This window comes from Chaetodon trifascialis, chromosome 2 (assembly GCF_039877785.1).
Source record: "Chaetodon trifascialis isolate fChaTrf1 chromosome 2, fChaTrf1.hap1, whole genome shotgun sequence".
Taxonomy (NCBI): domain Eukaryota; kingdom Metazoa; phylum Chordata; class Actinopteri; order Chaetodontiformes; family Chaetodontidae; genus Chaetodon; species Chaetodon trifascialis.
Window position 1 is genome coordinate 30,067,820 of NC_092057.1, and position 27,491 is coordinate 30,095,310.

Genomic DNA, 27,491 nt, shown 5'->3' on the forward strand with positions numbered 1-27,491 from the left:
TGCCACCGATTTCTCCAGATTAAAAAAGAAAGAAGTCGGGGCATCCATTTCTTTTAATTGAAGGAAGCGAGACCTGACAAGGGCTCCTTTCACCGTTTCCTGTAGGAAGGAGCTCAGCTCAAGCCTCTTCTCCTGCAGCGGATGACCCATATCAGGATCAGAGGCCTGATGCAACCCTTCTTCAATGCTCTTGATGTTGGCTTCCAGTTCCTGAACTGCTACCTTGATTCTAGCAGTGGAATGGGAGGTGTATTGCTGGCAAAAAACACAAATTTGTGCCTTTCCAACCTCCCACCACTGCTTCAAAGAACTAAAACCACCTTTTTTCCTTTCCATTCCTGCCAAAAGTGTTCAAAAGTCTGACAGAAAGTAACGTCTTGTAGCAGTTTGTTATTAAAAAACCAGTAGGACTTAACCCTCTCCCCTGGCGAGCTGACCAAGTCTATGGTGACAAGATGGTGATCAGTGAAGCCAACTGGAGTTATGCTGCTGTGAATTAGTCTGGAGCTCAGATTCTGGGAGATGTAGAGCCTGTCTAATCTAGCTGCACTCACCCTCTTGTTACCAACCCTCACCCATATGTACTGTCTGGATGTTGGATACTTTGTCCTCCAAGTGTCTAACAGGTCCAAGTGTGTGATGGCATTAAGAAGGCTCTGAGATGACTGTGGGTGGGGCTCCTCACCTGTCCTATCCATAGTAAAATCCAGAGTGCAGTTAAAATCTCCACCAATAATTAGTTGATCCTGATGATAATTTAGCAACTCATTTTTTAGCAGGGTAAAAAATCCTGCTCTTTCAGGTCCCTGATTTGGGGCATACACATTAACAAAACAAAACACAGTGTTCTCTATTTCAGCCCTAACAATTAACAGTCGACCTTTCACTACTTCAGTGAAAGACAGAACTGTTGCATTTGCAGCTGGTCTAAATAGAATAGCTACCCCTGCACTGAAGTTGGTGCCATGGCTAAGGGTATATAAGCCCTCCCACCATAAACCCCAATCTACCTCATCTCCTTGATTACTATGTGTCTCTTGCAAAAAAAGCACATCTATCCTTTTCTGAGTAGAAACTTCAGAGATTAAAGCCCTTTTCTGTCTGTCCCTCCCACCATTAATGTTCAAAGACCCTATTTTAAGGTTCTGCATAGAGAAGTGAGAGAGGAGAAACAGGTACAGCGAAACAAGCAGAGAGCAGTAAAAAGAGGAAGACACCAAGTGATACATGATCAATTAACTTTTTTTGTTTTTCTAACAGGTCTACCAGTTTTTGCCTTTCTCAGTATTGTAATGTGCTTTTTAAGGCGGAAACTTTTTTTTTTTTTTAATCCAAAAGATCAAAACCAACCAGTCCTTTCAATATGTCCACAGATTTGATGAACTTTTCAGTGTCACTGAAGTAATCACTCACTTTGACAGACTTTTTATAAGTTACATCAAGGAAATTATTTATGTCCTCTAAAGAATAGAGATCATTTGTATTCCTGTTGCTTTCACACACAGATACGGTGTCTGACTCTGAGCCAAAGTCCATATCCTCTCCCTAACATGATGCCTGGCTAATGAGCCCTTTACTGCTAAAAACAGCATTTTCTATGCCTGTGGAGCTTGTAGAAGCTGTTTCCTCTGCAGCCTGAGACTGCATCTCAGCGCCTTCAGACTGAGAGTTGCCCAAATGCTCTGCATCCACAGAAGCCTGTTGCTCAGCCTGGATATGTTCCTCCCTGTCATGGCATCTACTAGCTACGGCGCACACATTGCCACTCTCCGCCACCACACTCGCAACCACAGGCCCAAACTCTGGCTCAAGAGCCGCAGCGGCATCAGGCGCAGCGTTTAGTGCAGCCACTGCAATGCTCACGGCGTCATCTGCCACCGCAGTACCCAGCACGGCATGAGCGGCCGACCCAGCGCCGTGTCATCCACCACCGCGGCATCAGCCTCCTCGGGGTGAGCCCTGCGGGCAACAGGTGATCCACACGCCGCCCCCTGCCCCTTATGCGGACACGCAACACGTTTGTGTCCCACATCCCCGCACTCAAAACATTTCAGCTGACCTGAGCTAGCGTACACCGTGTAAGAGCCATCACCGTACTTCACCCTGAAAGACACCTCCAGTGTTTGAGAAGGTGAATCCAAGAACATGAACAACTGCCGTCTCAGAGACAGCACGTGCTTCAGCCTTGGGTCTTTGCATCCTAGACCCATCGTCTTAAACCCACTCGCAAACTTGCCAAACCTACGGAGCTCGCTTTCTAACGACTCGTTTGGGATAAACGGCGGACACAGTGAAGGAACTGACAGCGGGGACACCTGCACAAAAGCATCCCTGACCCTAGGGTAAAATGAAAGCTAAGCTGAACACTACCTTAACATCTGAGACATCCACCATTAAAAAGACAAAATAGTTTTTATCTAAACCTAACCCAAAAAAAGCTTACCTGATCATAGTTTAAAGTTTCCTTTTTTATATGTGTACATGTGTGTATGTATGTATATATGTATACATACAGTATATATATATGTGTATGTGTATATATGTATATATATTACTCTTATCAGTTCTTATTAAAATTTATAAAAGGATTACTTCCTCATAAAGAGGCCTCTCACCGCAGCCTGAGCCCTAATTTATTCTTGCTGTTAATAAAATGTATTTTACAAAACCTGGGGAAATTTGGTGTCATCATTAAAATTGCTATCAATTTTTAGCAAAGAGCAAGCTCTTTTATTTGAGAATTGTTTTTTTTTTTTTTTTTTTTTTTTTTTTTTTACAAATGTAAGGTTTTAGACAAAGAACAATAGTATTATGCATATTATGCATGATTTTATTTTAACCCTGTGTATATACATGTGTGTGTTTCTCTCTTATTTAACGGTTATTTTTTAGCACTATTATATTTATTATATATTTGATTTGATTTCCGTGGGTTAAATGCTATAACAATAAAGAATAAATATCCATTGCCATTACTCTCGGCCACATTCGAGCCCCTTCAGGCAGCTATAGTCTTCTCAAAATTGGATTTGAGGAACGCTTACCACCTAGTGCGTATAAGGGGAGGGGATGAATGGAAGACAGCCTTCAACACGCCGCTCGGACATTTCAAGTATTTGGTCATGCCTTTCGGCCTCACGAACGCCCCAGCTGTTTTTCAGGCGTTAGTGAATGACGTGTTGAGGGACTGTCTCAATTGATTTGTGTTTGTGTATCTTGATGACATTTTAATTTATTCGCTACATATTGAGGAACATGTTCAACATGTGCAACTTGTGCTGCAGAGACTTCTTGAAAACAGACTTTTTGTTAAAGCAGAGAAGTGCTCCTTCCATCAGCCTTCGGTGTCGTTCCTGGGCTTCATCATTGAGGAGGGGCAGATCAGAGCGAACCCGGGTAAGGTACAGGCGGTGGCTGAGTGGCCTACCCTGTCCAACCGTAAACAACTGCAGCGTTTTCTTGGTTTTGCCAATTTTTATCGATGTTTTATTAAAGACTTTAGCTGTGTGTTTGCGCCACTCACCCATCTCACCTCCACCAAGCTAAGGTTTGCCTGGACAGAGAAGGCGGAACCGGCGTTCAACCGACTTAAGAGTTTGTTTACTGCTGCCCCTGTTCTTGCCCAGGCAGATCCATCCAGACAATTCATTGTGGAGGTGGATGCCTCGGACACCGGAGTCGGAGCTGTACTCTCCCAGTGGTCGACCCCTGACCAGCACCTTCACCCCTGCGCCTACTTCTCCCAGAAACTGAGCCCCCCTGAGCTTAACTGGGTTACCGTCGGCTAAAGAAACAGTTGGCCATTTGATTCAACAGGTTTTCCACATTCATGGAATCCCTGCTGATATTGTTTCTGACCGAGGCCCACAGTTTGTCTCTCAGGTGTGGAAGGGGTTTTGTGCTGCTCTCTGGGCCACATCCAATCTCTCTTCAGGTCATCATCCTCAGACCAACGGGCAGACGGAGTGCGCCAACCAAGATTTGGAGACTGCGTTGCGGTGTGTGGCGGCGCAAAATCCAGTGGACCGGCTGAACATTTGCCATGGAACGAGTACGCGCACAATTCCCTTACCTCCTCAGTGACCAATCTCTCCCCCTTCGAAGCATCGTTGAGATTCCAGCCTCTAGTGTTCTCGGAGCAGGAAATAGAGGTGCCTTCGGTGCAGGATCACATGCAGCGCTGCTGTAAGGTTTGAAGAGACACTCGGGCGGCCCTACGATGCACCATGGACGCCAACAGGAGGGTGGCGGATAGGCAGTGCACACCGGCGCCCGAGTATCGGGTGGGGCAGCAGGTTTGGCTTAGTTTTAAAAACATCCCTCTCTGGATTAAGTCCCTCAAGTTAGCTCCCCGGTACATTGGTCCTTTTCCCATTGATCGTGTCATTTCCCCCGCTGCTGTGTGGCTCAAGCTCCTGGTTTCTATGAAAATTCATCCCACATTTCCTGTCTCCCAGCTGAAACCTGTTGCCTCCAGCCGGCTGTGCCCGTTGTCTGACCCCCCTCCTCCCCCCCGGATCATTGACGATCACCCAGCCTTTGATGCGCGGCGTTTGGTGGACGTCCGACAGAGAGGCAGGGGGCTCCAGTATCTGGTAGACTGGGAGGGTTACAGCCCGGAGGAGTGCTCCTGGGTTCCCAGGAGGTTCATTTTGGACCACGGGTTGATTTGGGACTTCCACCAGTCTAACCCAGGCAGGACTGTTGGGACGCCGGGAGACGTCCCTTAAGGGGGGGTACTGTTATGGGTTATGTTTTTATTTTAGTTTTCCGGTCAGGTTGTTGTTACTTTTCTTAATTACTCTCTCTCTCTTTCTCTCTCTCTCCTTACCTGCAGTGGAGGTGTGGCCTGGCGGTGCTGCCTCTTATCGTATTGATTAGCTTAGATTCTTGTTGCCTTGTTTTTCTCTGGTATCGCTAGTTTAGGATTCTGGTTCTTGTTTTGTCTTTATTGTCTATTCCTGGTCTATGTTTATTGCTCCCCCCGGCTCGCCACGGAGTAGTGATTTTGTGTTTCTTAGGGCTGATTTTGTGTTATTGTTATTCCGAGGGTTTTGGTAGTGACAGTCTGAGTTTAGTTGTTTATGGTTATTGTTACCTACCCGCTCGCCACGGAGTAGTGATCTTTTGTTTTATTGGGCTGATTTTGTGTTTTTCCAATTTTTTCTTGTTTCAAGACTGTCCCATAGCTCACACTAACAGTCATGGACAAAAGCATCCCTCTGGAAGTGTTGGTTTTCTAGCAAAAGTCGCACACTTTTGGAGGGTTTTTTTTTTGATAAAATAACCAAACATTTCAATAACTTAACACAACTAAACTAACAAATGGTTTCCCCAAATTCAACACAAAATACCATCAAAATGCTGCAGGAAATGAAAACTGCATGGTCAAAAGTATTGGCACCCCTTCACAAGTTTGTTTTGTACTGACAACTCTCGTAGCATTCCTGACAAATATCAGTCCATTTCTAAAGGACAATAGGCTCCAGTTTTTCAAACAGTAGTCATCGCTATTCAATTGTTGTCTGATTGTAGATGCATGAAAATTTGTCCCAGATGCTACCAGAGAGGTCTGCAACTCTCAAGGTGATGTGTGGGTTGGCCTTTACCTGATTTATCATTTTTCTGGTGCTTCTGGGTGACAGTTTTAATGGGCGTCCACTTCTAGGCAGAGTTGCTGTCATGTTGAAGGCCCTCCATTTGTAAATTATTTGTCTTACAGTGGATGGATGGAGCTAGAATCTTTTGGAGATGGGCTTATAGCCCTACCCAGACTGATGGGCTGTGACTACCCTCTTCTTCATGTCGACCCTTTCCCAAGGATATCTCATTCATTGAGCTGCTTAAATGATTAATTAAACACCCAAATGTGTTTCATCTGAATACACTAATTCCATGTTTCATGTAGTTTTTGGGCTATTTAAAGTCCCACTAAACAAGTATGTTATGATTTACTGATCACTATGTATTTTAGTGGGACCCAAGGGGCAGACAATAAGCACGGAAATGAAAGGAGCCGTTTAAATACAAACGGTTTATTACAAGAATGAAAAAATAACCAACACTAGTACAAACATGAACCAACAAAAACACAATCTCTGAAACCCAAAAACAGCCCATAAACAAAAACATGAACTACACCGTGGCAAGTGGGTAGGAACAAACCCACATCTAAGGTAGGAAAACAAAAATATTTTATGCATGCAAGATACAAGGTAAATGGCTGAAAGTCTAGCATGAAGCTTGAACAATCTGGCGGCGAGGCATCACCACCACGCCACTTAAATAAATAAAGAGAGATCAGTGGAATCAGCTCTGACAGTGGGATTGATTATAAAGTGATCCACTGATATAGAATTGTCCATTTTCATACTTAAGAAAGGGTACATTTCATGACCAGACTTACTTTTTTTTTTTTTCATTTTAATTCACTATTGAATTTAAATATTATTAAAATTGTAATCAGTCTGGTGTATTGAAAGGGGTGTTAACATACAATTAAACATGTTAAGATAATATTAATGACACTAAGTTATGGTGCAATACCTGAGACAAGTGGCATGTTTCCCAGACATTGATGGCAAATGCAGCTGCATGTCTGGTAAGATTCTCACTTGATGCACCAGCTCCTTCCTGCAGACATGTTATGTTAATACACAATTAGAGCTCAGACTAGCTCACATCAAGTATTATATAGCTGTCTAACATTATGATCCAAGACAGCCAACATTACATTTTACATTTTGCTTTCTATGGGCAACACGGTGGAGCAGGAGGTAGTGCATCTGCCTCACAGCAAGAAGGTCGCTGGTTCGATCCCCGGGTCGGGAAGGGCCTTTCTGTGTGAAGTTTGCATGTTCTTCCTGTGCATGCGTGGGTTCTCTCGCATGCACAGGCTTCCGGCTTCCTCCCACAGACCAAAAACATGCTCATTAGGTCAATTGGTGACTATGAAATTATCCTTAGCTATGAGTGTGAATGGTTTGTCTGTTGGGAGCAGGAAGAGCCTTCATCGACAGTCGTGCTCTTTTAGAAGACGACAAGCCAACAAAGATCCTGTTTCCATGTTTCAAGGATCTTCATAATGTCAGCGATTTACTTATTTTGGCTTATCCACATAGCAAGCATTGTTGCAGGTTTGAATAATTAATTGAATTGTAATAATTGCTGGTTGTTAAAGATTTAGGATAGCGTAAAGCTGCCACCACCTTTGTAAATCCGGTCTGGTCCAGTGTCAGAGGCAAGAGAACATATACCCCAAAAGACAGGAGTGTAGTACACAAATAACCTTTATTAGAAGTACAAATTTATAAAAGCTGCGAGACAACCCCACACGGGAATCCCCATAAGAGTCACCCACTAAATAACTTGGCAGCCCCCCCAACCCTTAAACACACAACACTGCAAGTGAATTAAGATAACTTTGCTCACCCCTTACAAAGATCACTGCACACAACACAGCGAAATAGTACTCTACACCCTTCCAAAACACGATATCAGGATGCACAGCAAGCAATATGGACTGCTCCAAACTGCAGGCACGTCGAACCCACTCCAAGCAATAGGGGGAGGCAGAGGGCTAACTGAGTCACAGATATGGCCTCTAAATGGGGCCCCGGCAGGGTGTCACATCACTTAAATCTATTATTAACACAATAACAAATATTCTATAACAAACTCTAAGACCATACATAAAGTTAAGAATCAAAGATTAAACTTATCTTACTGGCCTAGCGACGACACCCCCCTGTGAGGTGTAAGTATGGGTCCTCCCGTAGAGTCAGGAAGTGCCCATGGGAAGAAGCAGTCAATACAGCCCGGACGCCAAGGCAGTGATGGCGGCCGACTTGCTTGCAGCAACTGAATGGCATGAAACGTTTGTCGGGACAGGAAGGTTACTGATCCACCCAACACTGAACTCCCCAGTCCCTTGCTACCTAAAGGAGGCCTCCAGTCATGTGCCGCAGCCATGAACAAGAGTTCCGTCTTTTTCTCCTACGTCCCGCCGTACTCTGCCCACATTTGAGTCAACATGCCCCTTCCCCCCCGTCCGAGCACAGGTGAGAGTCATCACTCATCAGGTCTGTGGGAATCCCTCCCCACACTCCCCCACAAGGAGAAAGTGACCCTCCCCCTATTTCCTCACTACAGCATTATAGGTGATGGATGAGCTGCGGCTGATTCTGGATAAGAGCAACAGTAGATTCATAGATGAAGTAAAGGAGAGATGGAAAGACTTTGAACTAAAAGCTCATTTGTTCTGTTCCAGTGAAGTACACCATGGCGCTGCTGACAGCACTTCCCACACTCTTTCCCTTACCAACTGCACCACCTAAGAAGCTGGGACATGCCAGTGAGGCTTTGCTTCATGTCCTTCAGGGAAGAGTTTGTTCACATTTCGTCACATTCACCACTTAATATTTTTCTGCTAGTATGTCTGCAAGGCTTTTACTTTGTGCTTTATCTTTTGTTAGTCTCTAATGGTTCATCATCTCTAGCAAGCATGCCAACAGTTCCCAAAATATGTTGTGGCCCACACTCTTAAAACAGCGACTGAGACAAGAACCTTTTTTTTCATAATGATTTCAATGGCAGACATGTTTTGGCTTTTTCTTTAGGGCATGTTTCTTTCAGTGGTCGTATCTTTAAAACAGAAGGAAGTCTGCTTTCATATACCACATGGATGCTAGTATTGCTTCAATCATACATATATGCATGTACCTAATGGTGTCCAACAGTTTCAGTGGTAGGACTGCTCTGACCATTTTTCTGTTCCAAGCGAAAAAATACCTCGGCCAAATCATGGTAACACTGAGGGACCGCAGAGAGGTCCGGGGAAGAAACCTTCTCTGGAGTCTCTGCTTCCACCTTGGGAGGAACAGCCGAGCCTAAACAATTGGCGTAACAAAATGAACTCCAGGAGATAATCTTACCAGCCAACCAATCTATATGGGGGTTGTGGGCTTGAAGCCAGGGATGACCTAATACTACGCTAGTGGATGGAGAAGAGAAAACCTTGAATGGTAACTGCTCGTGGTGATTACCAGAAATTACTAACTGAAGAGGGTTGGTTTGGTGGGTGATGTTGGTGAGGAGTCGACCAAGACTCGCACTGGCCAAGAGCCATCAAGAGCAGAGATCAATGTGGCACACAGCTCGAAGCGAGGGCGCGTGGGCTCCAAGGGGCTGGGCTGACCTGACAGTACGGCCACACTTACTGCCGGGCCGGCTCTTTTGGCCAAATAGGGCACTGGGCTAAGTGGTGCGATTTGTCACCGCAGTAGAAACAAGCACCGGAGCACCTCCAGCTCCACCTCTCCACCGGTGTAAGCTGCGTATGGCCCAACTGCATGAGTTCCTCCACCAGACAGGAAGGTGGAGGTGAGGAGTGCTCCGGGGACGACCGCCTGGAGCTCTCCCCTGCGGAGATCCGGCGTCCTCCCTCGCGGCGACGTTCACGCAGCCGGTTCTCTAATCGGACGCCGAGATTAACCAGTGCATCAAAATCCGCGGGACTATCCCGGGAAGCCAACTCATCCTTTAACCTATCATTCAGCCCCTTGATGAAAACTGCCTTCAGTGCCTCCGCGTTCCAGCGTGCGTCTTTCGCCAGCGTCCTAAACTGCATGGAGTAATCCCCCACGGATAGTGATCCCTGGCAGAGCTCCAACAGCCGGGCCGAGGCATTGCCACTACAATCAGGGTGATCAAAGACAGAGCTAAACTGCTGGATGAATGAATCATAACTTAGCTCCTCAAACCCCAGCTGGCAGCTCAAAGCTTCTGCCCAGGCTAACGCCTGACTAGTAACCCAATCACAAAGAAAATCTTGGTCTGACTATTAGCAAAGGCATGGGAATGCTGTGCGAAGATCACCCGGCATTGTAACAAGAAGCCATGACAGCGATTTAATCCCCCGAAAAGGGCTCGGGATTGGAGATGGGAACATCACGAGTGGGGTGAGCATCCGCCGGAGCGGCTGAAGCTGGAGCAGGAGCTGGAGCTTGAGCTCCCGAGGACAATGGTGTGACAGCTAGCCCAGTCACTTGCGTGGTGAGCTGGTTAACCTGAAGGGCTAACTGTTGCATAGTCTCGAGCAGGGAACGCAATGCATGATCGTGATGGCTTAGCCACTCATCCTGCTTCCGTAACGCGGAATGCACAGCGGGGTCCCCATCCCTGAGCCGAGTGTCCGCTTGGTCCATATTGGCCAGATTGTTCTGTTAAGATTCAGAAGAATCAGAGGGATTGCTGGACCAGAGGTGCGGACCAGGAGCCGTTCAAAAGAAAAACCAAACAGTTTATTACAAAACAAGAAAAAATACAAGAACACAAAATCAGCCCTAAGAAACACAAAATCACTACTCCGTGGTGAGCGGGTAGGAGCAATAAACATAGACCAGGAATAGACAAAAAAGACAAAACAAGAACCAGAATCCTAAACTAGCAATACCAGAGAAAAACAAGGCAACAAGAATCTAAGCTAATCAATACAAGAATGCAATGGATCGAGAATAATGAAATGGCTGGAAAGTCGTGGCAAGAGCCTCAGACAATCTGGCAGTGTGCCCATGCTGCCACGCTGCTTAATAGGACTGGCAGTCCGTGGAGATCAGCCTCCGGTGCGACGATGAGAGGCAGCACCGCCAGGCCACACCTCCACTGCAGGTAAGGAGAGGGAGAGAGAGAGAGTAATTAAGAAAAGTAACAACAACATGACTGGAAAACTAAAATAAAAACATAACACATGGAGTATTAAGTGAAAAAAAAAAAAGTTTCTTCTTCTGAACAAAAATCCATCCCTCAAACACTCATGGGAGAATGGAATTCAACAGCAAATCATTAAATCCTCAGCAGAACTTCAGCCAAAGCTTCCTTATTTGGAATTAATTTTTGGTCAGAAGAACCTTTAAAATACTTTTCTGTTTCATGCTCTTTTTCTCTCACCAAGGAGTGCTGTTCTTATTCTCTCTGTAGCACCATGACTACCCTCTGCTGGACTAAAGTAGCTATTACAGATAAGAAAAAGATGGAAATAAGATCAGCCTGACTACAGCCCATTTTGGGTGGGTTACACTTCCATTTAGTTGATGTTCTCACACTTTTATATGAGTGGGGAGATTACTATTTAAAATTGGATAAATATGAAGAGTAACAGAGTTACTTGTCTAATTTACTGTACACACACCACATTTTCATTTTGACCCACTGACAGTGAGATAAGATAAGATTATTTATTTAAGCTGTCTTTCACTTTCAAGACAAGGATTTAGAAGCAATTTTCTTTGAAACATTTAAAACTGGATTAAGATGAAGGATAACATAGCTTTGAATTACTTTTCAAATTCAAGCTACAAACAACAGATATTCATTTTGACCATCAGGACAGCAAAATACATTTATTTTCAACTTCCAAAAGTAACAAACTTATGTCTGGGTTACTTACTTTGCTTTCAATTTTTATTAAAAAAGAGAGATCAGCCAAAAGAAAAAAAACATTTATTTATTTATTTATTTTTTTTAAATCGAATTTGACCTTATATTAAATATTCTTTTGTTTTTCTTGCTATCGTATTGTTGAACAGTGTGGAACTGATTAAAGCGTAATTAAAAGTGTTTAAAACAACTAAATGTTTCAATTAAGGTCAAAATTTAAATATAAACTTCTATTTTGGGTTCATATATTTTACATCTGACTCCAGAGGAGTCAGTGTCTCACCAGTCATGAACCTTACCGCACGTCACTGGGTTAAGCCATCATCTATGTACAGAAGGGTTTATAAACTTGACTTACATACAGTTTCCCCTGTTTCCAGTCTTTATGCTACTTGCTAAACTATCTGACTCCCGGCCCTGTCTCCCATGCTTCAAGGCCTCGACATGGCTCTCACCAAGAACAAAATGGAATTCCATTCACTTCCACTGTAGCAGGATAGGGAAGAAATTGCAGAGAGGGATATCCCTAACCCTATTTTTAGTCCACCTTATAAGATAAAATGCATAGGGAATTTAGCCTGGCCTGACTTAAATGTGGCAGAGGTTTCTATCTCTATCTCACGATTAAGTATTGCTGTGTGAAGTCAAGGCAACTCCTGCTTGTGGTACCTATATTTTCATCATGTTCCTTTCAACTGTAGTACACATTATTTGAAATCTTTGTCATGCCAGTGTGTAGAGCTGCCTTTTTTGATATATCCTCTGTGTTGGTATTTTCCAGCATATTTTACTCTGATTGAAGGATGTTTTCATGGTGTTCTGTTGAGTATGTATGTCAGTGTTTGCAATTCTTAAATCTCATCTGAGTGACTGACTGACGTCAATCAATTTTCACTTTTTTTTAAATGAAATGATTCTCTCATGATTCATTAGTATGTGGTATTATGCATGTGACATTTCATATCATTGTGGATCTAATAATATAAAAACACCTTCATATTAAGAAAATAGGATTTTAATTTTGCTGCTTAAAATCAGGTTCTCTATTTAAGAAATATCTGAACAGAAAGCTAAAACAGGCCGATACAGAGATCGGATGCTGGAGAAGCCCAGAGAATCAGAGTGGAAAAAAAAATGAGAGAGAGAGAGAGAGAGAGAGAGAGAGAGAGAGAGAGAGAGAGAGAGGGCAGTGTTGAAACAGGGACTTCCCTGTGCCTCCATCATGTACAGGGAGGGAAAAAAGACACACACACACACACAACCACACACACACACACACACACACACACACACACACACACACACACACACACACACAGCCTCCCACATACACACACGCACACTGTGCTGAGCGCTAGCAAAGGGATTTAAACAGCTTCACACTAAATACAGACAAAGGGACTGTAACCTACCACAATGGAGGAAAACATGGATGAATCACAAAGCCAGAAAGGTAGGATGGTGGAGAAATTTGTTATTTTTTTATCTTTCATTAGCTGTGCGATTCTGCCATTGTTCTGTTCATCCATCCCTCTCGATATCATGGGATTCCTTTGTGTGTTGTGGGCAGAGAGAAAGAAGACAGTATATGTCCTGCAGAAAAAAACAAAACATAGATTTTTGTCTGTACATTTAATTTGCACATTTTCTTGGCACAGTTCACATGAATTGTTTCCCACATTGTTCTTCCCAACAGAAATGGAAAGATAAGCTGTGAATTTTAATCATGCCATCTATACGTCTTCTCATAATAACACCACAGGTTATGCAACTCTATTTTGCTTTGTGTTTTGATGAATGGATGCATAAATGAACAGATTGTTTGGGTTGAGGATAAAAGTAGATGGCAGACTCTGGAGGGTCGGTGTTGATTTGGAGGCTGGACAGACAGATGGATGGACAGGTGCGTGGATGGAGAAGGTGGGAGTGGCAGGGGGGGAGAAAGGGGTAGAAGAGGGTGATAGGAGGGAGCATTGGGCAAAACATTCGCAAAAAAGATGAGAATTTGGGGAGGAGGGACAAGTGGAGCAGTGATTGATGCCACCATTGGGACTGTCTTTGTTAGCCTTCATTGTTGATGCTTCATGCTTGTCTGAACCCTTTCTCCTCTCCTGTCTCCCTCACTCTCTGCACGTCTCCCTTTTTTTTGCTGTCTGTATCACTCCGTTCCCTTTCCCTCCATTTTCTTTTTACCTCTCGATTGCCAGTCCTCTCCATATATTTTTTTGTTAGTCCTTCTGACTCAGTATATTTTAAACTGGATTTTCTCTGTCTATCAGCCTATCTCTTTGCCACTGCAGGTGTCTGTCTCCTGTTTTTCTCCGTCTTTTTCTGTCTCATCTCTCACTCACGTCCATCTCGCTCTGCCAGTTCCCTCCCTCTATTCCTCCCTCATTCATGGCATCTTTCTCACCATTTCTCTTCCTCCATCCATTTTTTTTTATGCCTGTTTATCTTGCACATTCTATTTTGATCAAATGTAGTCTCTCATTGTGTTTTTCTTTTTTTGCACATAACGTATTCCTGTTTTGCATCACATCTCTCCATATTATTGCTGTGATTGACGGTGATAAAAATGGGCGTGTCCATTTTCTTCATCACACCTTCAATTTGAAATCAGATATAAGCTGTGCTACTGACACAGATTCAGAAATGCAAACGACAATACAGGTATTTTTCTTAAAGAGATATATGATTACTTGGATTTATGACCATATTAACATTTATTAGCACTGTATCTATGCTAACCCTGTTATTGAATTGTCATCTGTTGTGTGATAGGTGGATTCATGTGTTTTTTTGTTTTTTTTTTCTGGAAGGAATCTGATTTAGCCAATCAGAAAGCCGAATAGGAAGGCATGATGTTTCAAACAAAGAATGATTTTTCATTCCAGCCATTTTTTTCCAAGCTATCATCCCTACTCCTTCTGTTCATCCATTCACCTAGTTCCTTCCCACATCCTTGTCATTATTACTGTCTTCATTGCTTTCTTTGTACACCTTTAATTTAACTTTCACTGCCTCTCGCTCTCTGGAACCCTCCTCTTCTAGTTTTAATTCATAGGTTTCACAAAGCTGACAAAATACAGGTGTATGGGATGAAATATGACAGGGCAGGTGAGAATAACAGATGGGGGAAATGTGAATAAATAAGATGGGGCAAGTGATGCAGAGCAGCTGTTTGAGAATGCAGAAGTAAAATCATTAGTTGCCATTTTATGTAGGTGTGTCTATTCATTTATTCTATTTTCGGTGTCACTGTGACCAGGAAAAGAGGCCTCACTGAGAGAGGCAAGATGAAAAATATGTGTTCTGTGAAGGATAAACACAGGATGCAGGGTCCTATATGCCCTGTGTGTCTATGTTTGTGTCTTAAGGAATAGGAGACACTGTGATCACTGGCCATGTTCAGAACATGGCCAGATTTTGAGGTTGAGTTATTAAAAAGCCATTGAAGTTATGGTCAGTGCATGCATACCTTGTGGCTCCTTCCCTGTTGCTTAAATGCTCAACTTTGAAGAGTTTAGCAAATTGGTTTTTATTGTCTTCTTCATCTAGAAGAATGTGATTTAAATTTCTGGAGGATCAGCAAGTTTGTCAAAACAGTGAGCAATTATTACTGGGGTGCTGGTGAAAAATTGCTTGGAATCACTGTCCAGGGCAATGTTAAAATCACTCCACATCCCTTACCTTTACTAAAATTACAAGTATCAATGGGATTCCATGATCAATAAGAACTTGGTCTCAAAACTCATCATCAGCTGCATAAGCTTCTATAAGAATGTCTTGTGTATGTTGTTTATTGTATCCTGTTGGGACCTACAGCAATATAATCTGAAAGTGTGAAAGATTTGAGAGAAAGTCAAGATCATCCTGGTAAGGACTTAGCACTGACTTAGCACAGGCAGTTTATTCATGTGTAACTTTTGGGTCAACTGGAAATCCCAGGCTGTTTCTCTATCTTGAGTCATTTTTTTTGGTCTTGTAAATACTAATCTGTAGTTTAGGTTCAGCAACATTGGTTCATTTATTGTAGATGTTAGCTATGTTTTGATGACAGATAATTGTATGTTTGTGTGTTTTTGTGTGAAATTATCTTCAGTGCCAAAATCATTTGGACAGTAGCCAAAGTACTCACCTCACATTGTTTATATGCGTCAAAGTTTTAATGGTCTTTGCTCCATTCATGGTTCAGATGAGCTGATACGAGGTTTCAATATTCCAACCCCACTCATTAAGCCTTAATATTTACCATTTAAAGTAATGGAGCAGGTCTAATACGGAGAACCTCTTTTCTGTTTGGAGGCAGACTCAATGGATACAGGTTAACACAGACATCATCACTTGATATACATTTGTAGAATGTTACAAAAAAGTTCCTTTGACCTGTATGCACTGTAGATAGCTGACTGGACCATTTGTAGATGAAAGGTCCATACCATAGTTTTGCAAATTTTAACCCATTAACTAAAGAATTCTGAAAACATTACACTACTGCTCACTTCTCAATGTGTGCAAAGAGTATATTTGTCCTATCTTTTAGACAAGCATGGGTGTCCATTAATTTCTGCATGGTATGAAATCAGTTAGACACCTGAAACTTGTAATACTGCAATCCATCACTATGAATGTCTTGGCAGTCCCAAATTGTGGTACATACATACTTTAAATAAATTATTAAATAATTATTTTTTTCTCAAATTAAAACTAAAGTAACTATTGCTGAAAATAATAGTTCTAGCCTTGTCTTGTATATTAATGTTAGGTGCTTCCTCTTGACAAGAGTGATGGCATGCAAAGAACACATCACTTATCTTCACAGGACAGTTATTCATTCAGGTCAGTAATTGTCCTCACTAGGTGAGTGAGAGCATGTCCTGTCTTTCTAAAGTCACCAGCCCAATATATACCCATGTCTGGAATAAATGGAACTTGTTCTTTCTGGATGGATATAACTTCTCACTATTACAGTGCCATCCTCCAAACATTATGGAATGAGCCTGACACAGTGGAGGGTTTAAATAAGTGCCCATGAAAGTACTATATATCATTTGAGCCTCAATTAAGATCCCACATTGGCTCTCACAGACAACTGATGGTACGCCAAAAAAACAACCCAGAAAAACAAACCCAAGCCTTAGATGCCTGCTATAGCCTGTGTACTGCATTTATGTGATCTGTTTGTTTGTTTGTTTGTTTGTTTGTTTATTTGTTTGTTTGTTTGTTTGTTTGTTTGTTTTGGGGGGGGGTTATCAGGTTTCACTTCATAGCACTCAATTTTTTTCTCTCTTCTCTTGTTCAAACAAGGTGCACATCACAACTCATGCTACTTATCCAATTATTGCTAAAATTAGCTCAGTGAAATAGGAGGTGTAAAACACTTTATGTGTATTGAAGGATTTTCTCAGGAAAGACCTGCTTGTTGCTGATGTTTCACTCAGAAAATGTTTTAATGAACTGGCTTGATGTTGACTCTGAATAACACTAAAGCATAAATGCTTTTGAAGAAAAGATCAGATGTAATACTTGGCATGGAATTTGTGGTTTATCTGTGGGTACTGTATGTATGGCCACTTGCTAAACCTGCAGAAGAGGTGATAATCACTAGCCTCAGACAATTAAAAAATAAATATTTCTAATTGTAGATGTCAATAGGAAAACTGACAGGTGTCATGCAATTTAAAGTGGACCATGTGTACAGTATTTGCCTCATATCCATTTCATTATTATGACCACTAACAGAAAGGAATTTAATGGAGTGAGGAATAAGTCAATACAAATTGACTTGGTCAGCCCACAGTGGTAGGCAGAGAGAGTAGGGAGCAAGGGAGGAGAGGAGGGGGAGAGAAACACATATTCCGAAGGGAAAGAAGTAGCCATTGAAATTGGAGCTTCTCCTTTTTTAATCTTTGCAGATAATTTCATTACCCTCCATTGACAAAATAAATGAAAACTTCTTTAACACAAGGTCCATTCTGCTTAGGGTTGCCACCTTAGAAATGAAAATAAGGGACGTCCACCACAGCTCCTGGGGGCCATGACCACCACGGGCCCGACTCCCGTGGGGTGGGGCGCCCGCAGCAGTGGTATGTTTTATTTTGTGCCACCGTTTTTGGGTGATCAAGAAAGCAATTAGTCATACTTAAAGCTTGAAATGCTTTATTACCAATGAACACATTCTTTGTTGTGCAACATTGTTGCATGTAAAGTGCTATCAATTAGGCTACATAAAGCCGTAATTACATACATCCCTATTTAACATACAAGAGGCAAATATATAACAAACTGCCATATGCACACAACTTAGTTATTGCACAATCAATTAACCAAGTTAATGATATACTGTATGATCTACCACATGGCAGTAGCACTTATATTGGCTAATACTACTGTATATTAGATAAATGATCATTCATTCGACTTTAAAAACTCAACATCCTAAACAATCAATCAAACCACAATAGTCTACTAAAATAGGCTATGCCCAATAATAAGGCCACGACAACTTTGCTGGCCTTAGTATTTCCTGTGTTTTGTTTTGTTCATTATTGTTAGATTTAGTGTTGATGTGTGTGTGACAGACATGTGAAGTGGACATTTATGAAAATACGGAACAAATCGCGTCCGGTATTGGTTCAATACGGGACGCAACATTTAATTGTCAATTAAAGGACGATACCGTATTTTATGGGACGGGTGACAACCCTAATTCTGCTGCCTGTGGGTGTGTCGCATTTATACACCGTGAGCTGGCTAAATGGGTTGTATTCTGACCCATAGTGGGAAGGGAAGAGAAGTTAACTCCAACCCTGATTGTAATCTATTATTACCCTGATTGTGGTCGGTTTGCCCAGCCAAGTCTTTGATTCAGGTGTCACCAGTTTCTGATCAGCCTGCCATAAAATCTCTTGTATTATAAACCCAATATTTCCACTTACGTAAGAAAAATCAAAATATAATGAGAAGATTGCTATGAAATTTACTAAGCACATTCGTGGTCCCCAGAGAATAAACCTTTTCCATATTGAATGTTCCATGACTTTTTCACAAGTGCTACCTGGTCATTTTTGTAAGAAAGATATAACAAAATCTGTTTAGCAGAAATCAGTAACGTTTTGTTAATCTCTCCAAGGGGATGAACCACTTTTATTGCAAGGATGGTATGACTGTTTTTCTAAAAACAAAACAAAAAAAAAACAAAACAAAAAACAAAACAAAAAAAACAGCTGATCCGGCTGCTACGATGCTCTTTTTAGATGTTACACCAACTCTGTATTCATCTATGTGTAATGATGTGATGTTGTTGCGCTATATTATGAACACGGCAAGGAAGCGCGAGCTTTTATTTTGAAGGGCAGCGTTTTGGCTGTCATTTTCTTTACTTCCTTGAGAGTTATTAATATAGTTGAACAAAAATTGCATGGGTGTTAATGTTCATGTTTTAAGTACAGACATATTGAGAAAAGGGTCTGAGAGTAATTGGAAGTAAAGCGAACGTTTTATTTTCTAAAACTGCATTTACCGCGTTTCGCGAGGTTTTACTTCCTCTTTCCGCTCGGACTTTTTTCTGAAAGGTACGTAGTTTTGCTACGCTCTGTATTTTCATTGTTTAATGGTTCTAAAACTGAACGTAGGTTACTTAAAAACATTTGTAAAGTTGGTGTAGTCATAGTTTCATGTTGTAGAATTGTTATGTTGTTTCTGTTCATGTGTAAACTCAATACTTGGAGGAGAAGTTGTTGCGGTCTCTGGGTGTTGCAGAGCTGCTACCTAGCTTGTTGTGCTAGGGTGTGCTATTGAGAATGGTTGGTAATGGAGACGTGTTGTAATTCTCCATAATGTAGAAAGAGCACAGAGAGCCTGTACGAGAGGACCTGTAAACATTTGTGAATGTTGTCCTTCACAATGCAGGTATGTGAGTTTGTACATTTTATTTATTTGTTTCATTCATTTGATAGAAATTATTTTAAGTTGATGCAGTTTGCAATTTATTTGCAGGTGTCAACCAGGCAATAAAACGTGAATTGTGACCATTCAGGAGTGTGCCAGTGATTAAAGTAAAACAATGCAGAGTTAGACCCACTACAAACTGGTGCCGTGACCCTTCGACTGGTCAGCTTGAGCTGATCGCCCTGGTTATGACAAGTCATATGGGGATCCGGTGACTCATCGGATGACGAGCGGGAACCAACCACCATAGCTGCTGGAACGCTGGCCACTAAATGGATATCCTGGTGTCGTTGACCAAGTGACAGGAGTGATTCAGTGCTGTATGCAATCCCTCAACCGGTGGACAGGAAACTTCCCTTGGCCGTTCCTGCACTACGGCGTCCTCATCTTGGTTTCAGCTGGTTCAAGAGACTTTATCCTTTTCAGTGGATTAAAAAGACTAATTGCCCATTGAGTTTGCACTGTGGGCATATGGGTGTTCCTACAAAGGAATTGTTTTAAAGCAGTTTTGTTTACTTGGTTCTTCTGATCTGTACTAGTATTTATACTGTGTTTTGGGGGGCATGGCGATAATATGAAGACATTTAATGCGCACAGAGGGAGAGGTGTTATTGATGCAAGCCTAAGTGTGGGAAGGGGTATAGGTGTTTTGATGTATACTCCTCTGGCGAAATCTACACCGAGCAGTCCATCCGCATTACAACCAGGCCACCCCGAAGTGGAGGGAGACAGATATGTGAGGTTAAAGGACGATGTGGTCAGGCCTCTACCTTTCACTTCAGGAATATCACCTGTACATCCTTCTCCCCAGAACATGATTGACTCTGGTGTAGGATCATCTTCCAACCGACTTGCTGATTTGGTCAGGTCAATTGGAGCTGAAATTGGGGAATCTATCAAAGCTAGTTTACAGAAAAAGGGTTCTCCTGACCAAACTCCTTTTGTGATCTCTGACCGACCTCATCATGTTTTGCACTCTGATCAGGGTGCCACCACTGTCATTTATGCTTCTAAGCTGAACTTGGTACTGCGTTCTGAAGTCAATGTTCCACCTTACTTCAGGGGGGATAGCTCAGATAAGTACTCTATCTCTGAGTGGGAGGAGCTTATGCGGAGTTATTCTATGAAACAAGGTTACAAAGGGAAAGAATGCATTGAGGAGGTCATGAACAGACTTCTGGGCAAGGCTAGGGATGTCACAAAGGTGTGGTTACATAGCAATCCTAATGTCACTGACGTCGATGTTGTTTATGGTGTACTTAGACGCCATTTTGGTGACGTTGTACATTCTGACCTACCTTTGGCTTATTTTTATGCAGTGCAGCCTTTTGCTGGGGAAAGTGCCCTGGATTACTGGATTAGGATCAACAAAGCAGCTGAAATGACAGAACAGTGCCTTATCAGTAAAGATGAACCTGCCACTGATTTGAGTCCTCATGCAGTCATTATGTTTGTTTGCAACTGCCCTGACAAAGAGCTAGCTTTGATCTTTAAAACGAAGCCACCATGTGATTGGTCCACTCAAGTAGTTCAAGAACACATTGATAACCACAGGAACATGCAGGTGTTTTGTGGGAGCCAAATATCAGTGCAGAGGGAGGCAGCAAGCGGATCTTGTCAGGAGGGGATAGTCAGTGATATTCAGGTGGGCCGGTCTTTCACATCTGGCCCCAAGGTCACCAGACAGTCTTTCCCCTAGTGATGAAACAAGTACAATGGACAGAGTTTTGAGACTAATGGAGCAGACACTGTCTAGTAATGCTCAACCACCACATAGAACACCTCAGAAAAAAGAACGCAGAAACATCCAAGGCTGTAAAGTCTGTGGTAGTTCAGACCACAGCACCTCTGCACATTGTAGGATGGATAAACTGTGTTTCAGATGCTACTCACCAGGTCATGTTGAAGCTAACTGTAGCGAGCCAGCTTCTACTCAGCCTCCGAGCCAATCTCATGTCCCTCACACTCTGGGAAACTAAGTTGCTTCTCGTTGGCGGAGGGCAGTGTGGAGCTGAGTGGTTTTCCCTCCTATGAAGACGATATTCAGTCAGTGTTTTCTGCTGCTTGTGAATCGGCTCCGCCAGACAAAACAGTGATTTATCAGAACACAATGAGAACAGGTATAAGTGATGTTTTTTTTTTCACCACGGTATTGGCAGGGGACAGGGTCGAAATTCAGGGGATGCTGGATAGTGGATCCATGGCCACTTCTCTACGCACAGATTTGGTACCTCAGCTGAGGGAGGCGGGAGTTGTGAGTGGCGATTTAGTATCTCCTACAGACATTGTTCTTGTGGGATGTGGTGGGACACAGACAGAGCCTGTGGGAATTTGTGAGATGAAACTTCGGCTGTTTGACTCTGACCATCTTGTTCCAGTTTTGATTGTGGACGGACAAGTAGATGAGCTGGTTGTGGGCACTAACCTGCTCAAACCAATCATTAAGATGTTTAATTCCAATGAGGCTTATTGGCGTATGGTTGGCAGACCTGATTCATCACAGCAGCAAGAGGCTAGTGAGTTCATCCGTTTCTTGGCCAATCTGGAAAGGTGGAGGGGGGGGGGGATTCCAGACAAAGTGGGAACAGTTAGGCTAAAGAAAGCAGTAACACTGGAGCCTATGAGTGAACATGTTGTGTGGGGCTTTCTTCCTGTAGGGACTAAACTCTCAGTTGGTAGTACTGTAGTTGTGGAGCCAAGTTCATCACGCTGTGCACCCGTAACATACTGGTTGGTAGAGTTGTCACAGCCTTGTGGGGAGATGGTGGGTTCCTGTAAAAATAATCAACCCGACTGCTTCCAAAATCACATTACAGAGAAATGCAAAAGTTGCTGATGTTTCCCCATGCATTGCATTGGGGGATTTTGATGAGGGCACCAAGCAGACAGTTCACCAAAACGCAGGGCAGGTAACCGGTGGCAGTAGCCATGGCAGTTTAACAGTGCAGAGCTCTGTGAGTGGCAGTGGGGCGAGTGGGAGTCCTAAGCTAAGGGAAATGGGACTTCAGGAGTTGCCATTGGATGACTGTGAGGTTTCTCCATTCTGGAAAGAGAAATTGGCAGATTTCATTGTGAAATATGAAAGTGTGTTTTCCAGACACAGTTTGGATTGTGGGAAAGCTACACTCCTTGCTTGCCTGTCGACATGATGTTTGAGAGTGTTCTGTTGGACGGAGAGACTGTCGATGTCGACAAATACGTTCAATCTCTGGGGAAAGATCTAAGGGAGGCAATGACACTTGCTCAGACACACATTGGCAAACAACAGGCTAAGCTGAAGTGTATAACAGGAAGATGAAGGGTTTCTCTATTGCCGAAGGCGACAGAGTATTGTTGGCAAACAAAGGGGAAAGAAGAAGTTAGCCGATCGATGGGAGGGAGCAGTGAATGTGGTTGTAAGTAAGAATGATGAGCTTCACACATAAAGCATTCGGCATCCTGTCACGGGTCGGATCAGGACAGTCCACAGGAATCTGATCATGCCTGTTAACTTTCTGCCGTTGCCTTCATGGGGAGAATCTGACCAAGAACCTGAGTTTTCTGACCTCAGTCAGGACACTGTGAACATGTTTGGTCAGATTGAGCAGAGTGATACCTGGACTGCCCGCTGGGTATCTGACCTTTCTGAGTTTCAAGCTGATGATGACACTGATCAATCTGTGTGTTTGGACAAGTCTGATGTCTGCGGTGGTGTAGAGGAGGGAAGGCAGGTTGACGATGGTGTCAAGAGATGTTCTGTGTGTGGACTTGACCTTAAGAAAAGTGCTGAACTACAAGCTGATGTGGACACAGGGTCTGCTGATCCGGGTTCTGTCGATTGTCTTCTGTCTGATTGGTCTCTTGATACCCATAGTGTTGAGTTGGTTGTCAGTGACTCCATTCACTCAGGTGGGGTTTCATGTGCGGGATCGGTGGCTGTGAGCGATTCCTAGGTTGTGACCATTAGACAGGAGGAGGTGGTTGCGGGTTCTTCGAGAGGGAGGATCCGCACTAGATTAGGTAGATTAGATAAACGGATGAATAGGCTTATCCAGACTATGTCTACACAAAGGATTAAGGTTGGTACCTAAATTGTAGCTACTACTTGAGAGTAACTATTTTTTTTTGTGACATTTTGTTCATATGCTACAGTTGTCTTCTATTTGGGTGTCCATTACTGGTACTATGTGTTCCATAGCCTTGAAATGTGTATATGGCATATTTTCCCATGGTTAAATGTGTGATTGATCACCTCACGTATGCCTTGATCCTTGACTAGGTAGTTTTTCATGACTGGTTGGGCTGGATTGTGTCTTAGTGGTAAGGGAATTACATAGTGGCACTTGGAGACACTGTATGTAGTTTTTTTTTTTTTTTTTTTTTTTTTTTTTGGTACAAGGTGCTTCATCAATGTGAGTCATGTTCATTATATAGCGCAAAACAGTGGGGGTGAATGTAATGATGTGATGTTGTTGCGCTATATTATGAACACGGCAAGGAAGTGCAAGCTTTTATTTTGAAGGGCAGTGTTTCGGCTGTCATTTTCTTTACTTCCTTGAGAGTTATTAATATAGTTGAACAAAAATTATATGGGTGTTAATGTTAATGTTCATGTTTTAAGCACAGACATATTGAGAAAAGGGTCTGAGAGTAATAGGAAGTAAAGCGAACGTTTTATTTTCTGAAACTGCATTTACCGCGTTTTCACGGTATTCTCCATAATGTAGAAAGAGCACAGAGAGCCTGTACGAGAGGACCTGTAAACATTTGTGAATGTTGTCCTTCACAATGCAGGTGTCAACCAGGCAATAAAAAGTGAATTGTGACCATTCAGGAGTGTGCCAGTGATTAAAGTAAAACAATGCAGAGTTAGACCCACTACATATGCACAGAGGAACCTACACCACATAATCATACAAACATCAAGGTGTGATTTAATGACACTCAGTAGCTGAAACAAATCAAGTGGCTGTGCTTGATTAGCATATGAGCTTGCTGTATACTGTGTCTTGACTTGTATTTGAATGTGGGCTTTCCAGCTGTGAATTAGAAAATCTACTCATGTCACTGTAAAGTGATTTTTTATTTTTTTTTTTGGAAGTGTGTGTGTGTGTGTGTGTGTGTGTGTGTGTGTGTGTGTGTGTGTGTGTGTGTGTGTGTGTGTGTGTGTGTGTGTGTGTGTGTGTGTGTGTGTGAGTGAGAGAGAGAGTCTGTGAGTCTGTGTGGCCCAAAATAATAATAAATAAAACAAAAATAATAATAATTTTGATCTACCTTGGTCGGTCACGTGATCCACAACGTGCCCTCACTCTGCTGTCGCTGCCCTGACGTGCCCAGACGTGCCCTGCTGCTAATCGCTGAGCTGCTGGAGACGGCCACTGCTAGTCTCACGAAATCAAAGAAGACCCGAGGCAGTAAACAGCTGGTCCGGTGAATAGGTTTTGCAGCCGTATTCGTTTGTGCAGGGTGTGTTCTTGCAAGATGACTGACGAAGTGAAGTGAGCAATGAGCATCCTCTGTGTCATCCAATTCTACACACACACCTCTCACAAGTTATAGCCGCTAGTTAAACACACACAGCGTGCTGTGGGGGGAAAGTATGTCAGGCTTTTGTTTTTGTTTGTTTCTGTGTGTTTTTCTTGTCATGGGCAAAGTGCATTAGAGAGATATCGTGTTATTTTACTGTCGAGCTGTTTTTTCCTATGTTTCTAGAGGCAATGAGGCATAGACTATGTTATTTTACTAAAACTATGCAATATGCATATGCACATAATTTTGGACTATTACAGTATAAATACAACAATAATAGATTTGAATTAGAATTTTTATTTTCTCAACCTCTCATTTAAACATAGTACTTGTTTGTTTATAACATTTACACACAACTTAAATATAATATGCATACAAATTATATAACCTTTAGAACCTTGCTGTCTTGTGCAAAGTCAATAGTCAAACTAAATAAAAGCTCAAAAACATTTAAATAAATGATTTCTATATCATTTAATTATTTTTACTTTATTAATTTAGCACTAGGAATAATAAAGGGCAGATTATGAATGGATTAAATTTGTGGCTATACAGTACAATTTTTGAAAAGGTATGAAATGTCATATCAGCAGCAGCCTTCCTCACCAACCCCCTCAACAGAAGCTGTTCAGTGTCCCCCATCAGGTAAAACAGAGACTAATTTTACTTTGCACTGGCCTCTAACAGATATATGAGGTGTGGACAATGATATGGTATGTTGTGATTCCATGTTACATTCTTTATGAATATGGGTTGCTACCATTCGACCGGTTATGTTGCAAGGTATGTTTCTGTATGGTGTTTCAAATTCGTGCTGCATGTGCCCCCTATTAACTTTGAGCACCTGCCCCTCCAAAGGTCTCTGCGCGGCCCTGCAGTAAGTGCATTAACTTTACATTATTTTGCAGGCTTTCTTTTTCCCACCTTTTCTCTCTCATTCCACCAAATTCAGTGCAGAATGGGTTTTTTGAGCTAGTTGGCGCAACAGCAACCTTTATAATTAAACAACCCACTAACTGATTGTGGCCAGTCACAATAATTCATATATAATAATTTAATTGACATGTAGAACATTATCACATAGCTTTAGTACTCTATAACTTGAATGAGTAAACAGGATTGTTTTTCTATAAATAGTTATTTGAGTACATGGAATGTGTTTGTGGTTTTTACATTCCTAATCAGGGTAATGCATAGTCCCTCTAGAATGTTCATGTTTGTTTTTTGATTGAAGTGGAAAATGAGTTTATTTGGAGCAGTTTTGCAGATAAATTGTGATGCAGTAGTTAAAGTTCTTTGTTACTTTGTAATTAACTGCTGTAATTCTTACATTTGTAAGTCAGCTGGGAAGATATCTAGATTTCTTAACACCTCAAAATGTAGCCCCAGTTAGTTACTGTTCAGCTGTTTAACAATTATGAAAATTTCTCCTAATTTCTCCATAGTCCTTTAGATTGTTTAGACAGTCACAGGTAAATTATTGCTATTTAATCTGTGGAGTGGATTGACCAGAGATGTTTGGATCAGTTTGTCCTAAGTATTAGGGACATAGAAATGTACATGGAGCAGGACTAGCTCAAAGTGCTTTGGTGGTAAGAAAGCATGAAAGCAAGAAAACATGGACATTTAAAAGTTGGACAGGGAAGTGGCAGCCAAAGCTCACCAGCATTCTCCCAGCATCCTATAGTTTATTTCTGGTCTGTATCATCCTTCTCATCATCATCATAACTCCTGATACATTTGCATTTTTTTTTCTCTGGCAAACATCCTTCCCAACAGTTGCCAACATTTTCCATTAAGATACAAAGATAAAATGATAATGTCCAGTTTTGCTCAGCCATTGTCAGAGTAGTAACCAGATGACAGCAAATCTCCTCTTTGACAGGTTGGTGATAACTGAGGATGCTTGTAATGTGTGGGCTTCCACGAGTCTTATGTGACAATGGTATGTTAATTGACACAAACTATAAAAGTGCTTTTCAGTTAGTGCTGTAGTAATAAAAACAAGTCTTTTGTAGTCCTTTTCACAAGCATCTATACTGAATAAGGAGCACTTGTATACTTAAGTGTAGCTCCTGGGTTACTGACTTGCTCTTCTCTAAAAGTGATTTCATTGGCAGTTCAAACATTTCTTAGTGATTAACCAATTATTCACCCAGTCAGCACTTCTGCACTGATCTCCAGCTACTGCAGGTGGACAAAGTTAACCCTAACCCTAGCATCAAGTATAGCAAATGACAGCAAAATAAACATCTGTTGTAATGTTTAATGCTTTAAACAATCTAACAATGTTAGCATGTCACAAATCACAACAGGAACAGGACTTGAGATTGAGGTTATTATATTCAGAGTCTGTGAGAGAGTGATGGACAGATAGACGAAAAGGCAAGGAAGGATTTGTAGATGAACAGATAATTTGATTGGCAGCTAGGAGAATGTGTGTGTGAGTGTGTGCATGTGTGTGAACGTATCCATATAATCTAAATTAATAAAGACCTGTAAATCTACCTCAGATATTAGCAGCTTGTTTTAATAATCACAACCTGAAAAGAAACGTCAATTAGAGATGAACTTTGATTCTTTCCACCGTATATTGA

At 42.1% G+C, this 27,491-nt stretch overlaps 1 protein-coding gene across 1 annotated transcript in view; it reads left to right on the forward strand.

Annotated features, from left to right (window-relative positions):
* The first annotated feature begins 12,635 nt into the window (after positions 1–12,635).
* The window catches only part of gpm6ab (glycoprotein M6Ab), a 71,076-nt gene continuing 56,220 nt past the window's right edge, over positions 12,636–27,491 (forward strand). Inside the window, exon 1 of the mRNA XM_070979273.1 lies at positions 12,636–12,889. Within this exon, the coding sequence (XP_070835374.1) occupies positions 12,853–12,889 (37 nt within the window). The 5' untranslated portion in view covers positions 12,636–12,852. The remainder of the gene's footprint in view (positions 12,890–27,491) is intronic.